General features: G+C 45.5%; 1 protein-coding gene across 1 annotated transcript; it reads right to left on the bottom strand.

Annotated features, from left to right (window-relative positions):
• Window positions 1-1,863: 1,863 nt before the first annotated feature.
• On the bottom strand, window positions 1,864-4,769 carry LOC134037894 (potassium voltage-gated channel subfamily A member 1). The gene is made up of 2 exons (XM_062483456.1): window positions 2,418-4,769; window positions 1,864-2,334 (listed from the first exon to the last, which is right to left on the bottom strand). Exon 1 carries the CDS (start codon window positions 4,455-4,457, stop codon window positions 2,772-2,774), a length of 1,686 nt encoding a protein of 561 aa, XP_062339440.1. The 5' UTR covers window positions 4,458-4,769; the 3' UTR covers window positions 1,864-2,334; window positions 2,418-2,771.
• Window positions 4,770-5,363: the final 594 nt, after the last annotated feature.

The following is a 5,363-nucleotide window of genomic DNA, read 5'->3' on the forward strand; positions in this document are numbered from 1 at the left end:
TCCGCATTCCTGCGGTCGCCATCCACACAGCCACGCTTTTCCACTGACCCTTTTTAACAAGTTGGGCCCCTTCGCTAAGCTATGTGCCTCCCTCTACCGCACCGGAATCTCACAGGCCGCTGTGTGTGGTCGTGGGTGAAGGGTAGATTCTTGTGGAGGGGAACATTACATATTCGACAACACATTCCACTGGCCTTTTTTTTTTTGCCTAATAGGCATTCAGTAGGTCTGTAGGTCGCATCCCTACTGACCAAACACGAAAGCCTGAATTAAAAGCAGCTCTCAAAATGAGAGCATTGCTTCCAGAACTAGGCTAAAGATTAGAACGAGAAAGAAATATCCATCATTGGTAAGGCCACGGAAGTCGGTCAAAGCAGACTAGCCAACGAACAAAAACGATGACCCAATATAAGTGATGACCTACTGCACTGTAGGCATTATGGCAAGGGAATCCCAAGTTGTTTAAAAACCTCACCGAGACAGGCCCAGTTTCGCTGAGCCGGCTGCCAACATCCGTGCTTGGGCAGGGAGCCTCGGTGAAGTGGCCTCCCAATGCGAGGTGACACGTCCATAGGCTGAACCAGAGGAACAGCAACTCAATTAGACAAGAACGAGAGGGAGCGTGTCACAGGATAAAAAAAACGTCTGGCTTTTTGTGTGTGTAAGCAGCCAGGCATTGGCAGACGCCCTATCCCTGCCCCAAGGATAGAGCCTCTTGGATATTTCCCCAAGCAACATAGTTAAGCCCATTGGTACACTATCACGGTGGAAAGGAATGATATCTACTTGCTTTTATCTTCCATGCTGTCATTTTCACCTTCTCTGTTGCCTTTTGATATCTCTCTCTCTCTCCCATCTCTCTCTCCCCCATCTCTCTCTCTCTCTCTCACAGGTATTTCCCATTCTGATGACGTGATGTGTGTGAGAGAAAGCCCAGGGTAATCTGTCTTGAAAGAGGATACCTAACTTTCCACCCAGTCAACCTTGTACAACGCCTCCCCACACCACAGCGGCTGACAATGCTGTCAGACCGCTTCTAGGAACCGCTTTCGGAATCGCTGCCACTGTAATCCCTTTGGTTAAAGATGGAATAGGTCAACCTTTTCTAGGGGCCATGCCTTTGGTGTGAGCTCCGTATGTACTGTGTCATTGACTTGAAAGTGCACCATTCACAGATTGCTTGCTTACAGACATGTAGGCTATCTGTCCAAATGGGGTTTGCCGCTACTTTTTTTTAATCTCCTTTAAATTCCATGCACAACAAATGACCAATGTAGGTTCCAAATATATTGATGAGCTGTATAATTTTGTCAGTCAATTTTCGTTGGTTTTGGCGCTTTTGGCGCTTTAGCCAAACGTTACGTCTATTCTAGGAAGGGCAGCCTGGCATGAATGTTCGGTGACACGAGCTCATGAATTCTGAGGGAAGTGGTGCTGAAAGAACAGCTCCTCATATTACCTGCAGCGGTCAGTCTGGCTAGGAGGTCTCGAGCTGGGTTTACTTTTACACAGTTAGCTTTCATTCACATTTTCCTAGTGCCACCGTTTAGCTTGGTGACAGACTGAAAATGCGTTTCATGTACGAAAAATACAGTGTATGGTGACATGACTAACCTCTGTGGTATAGATGAGGGAATCCTTTTTTTCTAGATGACCTCTGTGCTGTACTGGACGATGTCACTTTTGCGGAGAATCCTTAATTACTCCCATGTCCCAAATGTCCTTTTCTTTAAGTTCTCAGTGGGAAAGTATCAGTAGCAAAGGCTGTGGTCCTTCAGCATTATGATAACTTACATGAAGTCACAAGGCTTCCATTGAAGTCCTCTGTCAAAGTTTTGAAGTAATGCGAGCAGACAATTCCGATTGTATCCTCCTTAATAGAATATCTTACAGATATCGGACCTGAGGTGTCTGGTCAATATATGTCCATGAGAATTATATTACGCAAAAATAAAGTGTGCTTTGTTTTAGATCTCTATCAATACAATAATGAAATAAATAAATATTAGGCCTATACGAAAATATGTACATATTCTTAGATGCATTAAATGCAACGATTGTTTTTTAGAGTAAACATACGACTAACTGACGATACATACGAAAATAAAATACCCTTTTGGCTTTTCCTTTTGGAAAAAACGTTTACTAAAGACATACTTTAATATGTACAAAGAGCCGACATTTTTTGTTGTTACTTGTAGCTCAGTTAAGGCCCGCGAGACAGCTCACAGCAGCCTAATGCTCTCCGTGATGTTAAGCGCGCAAGTAATTATTTCTAGACCAGCCAGCCTTGATTAGTGCCCTCTCTCTCTCTCTCTCTCTCTCTCTCTCTCTCTCTCTCTCTCTCTCTCTCTCTCTCTCTCTCTCTCTCCCTCCCTCTCTCTCTCTCTCTCTCTCTCGTCGGCTTGATGCCCTACTTTAATTTAGATTAATTTGATTGGTCAAACTGGATTTGAAGATCAATAAGTGGCTCTGAAATAGCCTTTTACTCCTGGGTAGGCCATTGCACGGGCACTAGGCCCACACGCATGCTTTCCGTGAGCGTCTGTGTACAGGTGCTTGTGCTTGCTAGATCAAGGGATTTTAATGTGTTTTTTATAAATCTAACCTCGTTGCTCGAAACTTTTCAGGATTTCAACGTGTTGATCCTTCGGCTGTGCATTGATTGTGGCCCATTAATTAGGGTATTTTACACATCAACTGACACTAAAGGCTCTCTTTTTTTAACTGTCTCTTGACTGAGAAACGAATAAAAGAACGCAGAACTAGGCCTACAGGTCCGTTTCTCTGGTGTTCAAACAGAAAGCATAAAGGGATCGTTTGATGTCCATGTTGCTGTTGGCTTTGATATTTGATTTCTCGACTGTCGAGCCGTCGTTGTTCTCTGCGTCTCCCGTGGACTTGGCGGATGATTTACTGCCTCGCCGCTTTAATTCCGGACTGTCACGGCCACTGTTTGGCTCATCTTTCAGAGACGACTGATCCTGGTCCGTTTCTCTGTGATAAAAGTAATTGAAGTTGGACACGATGACGGGCACCGGCAAAGCGATGGTCAACACTCCAGCTATGGCACAGAGCGAACCGACAATTTTTCCCCCCACTGTCACTGGTCTCATGTCTCCATAGCCAACAGTTGTCATGGTGACTACAGCCCACCAGAAGGCATCGGGGATGCTAGAGAAATGTGATTCCGGCTCGTCCGCCTCTGCGAAGAAAACAGCACTTGAAAACAGGATGACTCCGATGAAGAGAAAGAAAATTAAGAGTCCAAGCTCTCTCATACTGGCTTTCAGTGTCTGCCCGAGAATCTGGAGACCTTTCGAATGTCTGGAGAGCTTGAAAATTCGAAACACTCGAACCAAGCGAATGACTCTGAGAATGGCCAGCGACATGCCCTGGCCCTGAGTCTGCGGCTCGTGGTTCGGTCCCTGAGCCTGCTCCGCCAGCTCAGTGCCCACTGTAATAAAGTAAGGCATGATAGACATGATGTCTATGATGTTCATTATGGTTTTGGAAAACTCAGACTTACTAGGGCAAGCAAAGAATCGCACTATGAGCTCGAAAGTGAACCATATCACACAGGTGGTTTCTATGATGAAGAATGGGTCGCTGAAGGTGAGCGATGGCCGGTGCGCCGTGCCGTTGTCCGGTCGGAGGGAGGCCATGAGTTCTCTTTCATCCCGGAACTCGGGTAAGGTTTCCAGGCAAAACGTGATGATGGATATGGTGATTACTAGCACGGAGACAATAGCGATGCCCCTGGCAGGACTGGAGCTCTCTGGGTACTCAAATATGAGCCATACCTGCTTTTGAAATTCATTTAGTGGCAAGGGCTTCTCTTCCTCTTTGATAAAGCCCTCATCCTCACGGAACCTTTCCATGGCTTCCTCCCCCAACTGATAAAACCGAATCTCGTCTGCGAACACGTCGATAGACACATTGACAGGCCTCCTAATCTTGCCTCCCGACTGATAGAAATATAGAATCCCGTCAAAGCTTGGCCGGTTGCGGTCGAAGAAGTACTCGTTCCGGAGTGGATCAAAGTATTTTATTCTCTTTCCTGGATCTCCAAGCAAAGTGTCAGGAAACTGATTTAGGGTCCCCAGTTGAGTTTCATACTTCAGACCGGCAATGTTGATGAGCACTCTCTCGTTGCTCTCATTGTCGATGTCCATGTCCAGCATACCCTCATCAAACAGATGGGGACTGTGGTCCGCGCGCAAGAGCGCATCCATGGCATTTTCGCTGCAACTAAAAGTGTTGTTCATGTCGTTAATTTTCCACGAGCTTGGCTTTGGACTCCCCAGGGTGTTCAGCTCTTTCCTGTAGTCCTCGCTGAGTCCGGTTTGTACAAAAGGTGGTTGAGGGTGATCCAGCGCGTTTCGGCAGGCTTCGTCGGCATTGCCACCGCTCCCCTTTGCGCCACCGTTCTCAAAACTCACCAAGGCTATCTCCATACCGAAGCCATTAAATATTCATTCGTAAAAGACTTGTAGAGTGAATTAAAAACGTTATCCACACTGGTTTCTCCCTCAAGTTGAACTAATGAGCTCCAAATTAAACCGGACGAAGTCCCGTGTACCTTCTTGGCTAAAATAATATATTTGTTCTGAACGCTTAAGCCAGCGCGAGCTCTCTGGTCTCAGTAAAGTAAATAATACCGTAAGAGCAGAGTGAAGACCCGGATGAGAAAGTAACGATTATTCTTGACGTCAAAAGTGATGTTCAGCCATCGCTGTCAGGGAATCCTTTGAAAATGTCTCTCTGTGGCAATCTCTTCCCTCAACTCAGAGCGAGGAAGGGAGGGAGGGAGAAGGAGACAAAGTGAGCGTGAGTGAGAGAGAGAGAGAGAGAGAGAGAGAGAGAGAGAGAGAGAGAGAGAGAGAGAGAGAGAGAGGGAAAGGGAGAGGGTGAGTGAGGGAGGGGATGTTGAACTGGTGATGAGAATCTTGCGCGTTTCCCTTTCTAGACTGCTTGATCGAGAACTGGGTCTTCTATTTGCAATTAATGAATTAAAGTAATTAAAAATATATATATTAATAAAGGTAAAAGCTATATATTTTAGTATGTAGAAAGTATGGATTTGACTTTGATATTATTAACAATTATAAAAACATGACGCATTAACCAGGACATTTTGTGGGCTAAAAATAAAATCATCATTGAACAAACAATATGGTCATAACATGACTTGAAGATCTGAACTGCAAAAAGCTCTTTAAGATCTCATTAGGTCACATCAACTGTACACACAAATATCTAAACATCCCCCTTAAAAAGATCCAGCGAAAGCGTCTTCTCAAGGCAGGCTGGGAACCCAGAGGAGGCAGGCAGACTGAACCAGCCAGGGCAGACAAGGACAG

Source organism: Osmerus eperlanus, chromosome 17 (assembly GCF_963692335.1).
Source record: "Osmerus eperlanus chromosome 17, fOsmEpe2.1, whole genome shotgun sequence".
NCBI classification, from domain to species: domain Eukaryota; kingdom Metazoa; phylum Chordata; class Actinopteri; order Osmeriformes; family Osmeridae; genus Osmerus; species Osmerus eperlanus.

Excerpts from the sequence above, each read along its gene's own strand:
- LOC134037894 (XM_062483456.1), bottom strand. The coding sequence starts at position 4,457 with ATGGAGATAGCCTTGGTGAGTTTTGAGAACGGTGGCGCAAAGGGGAGC.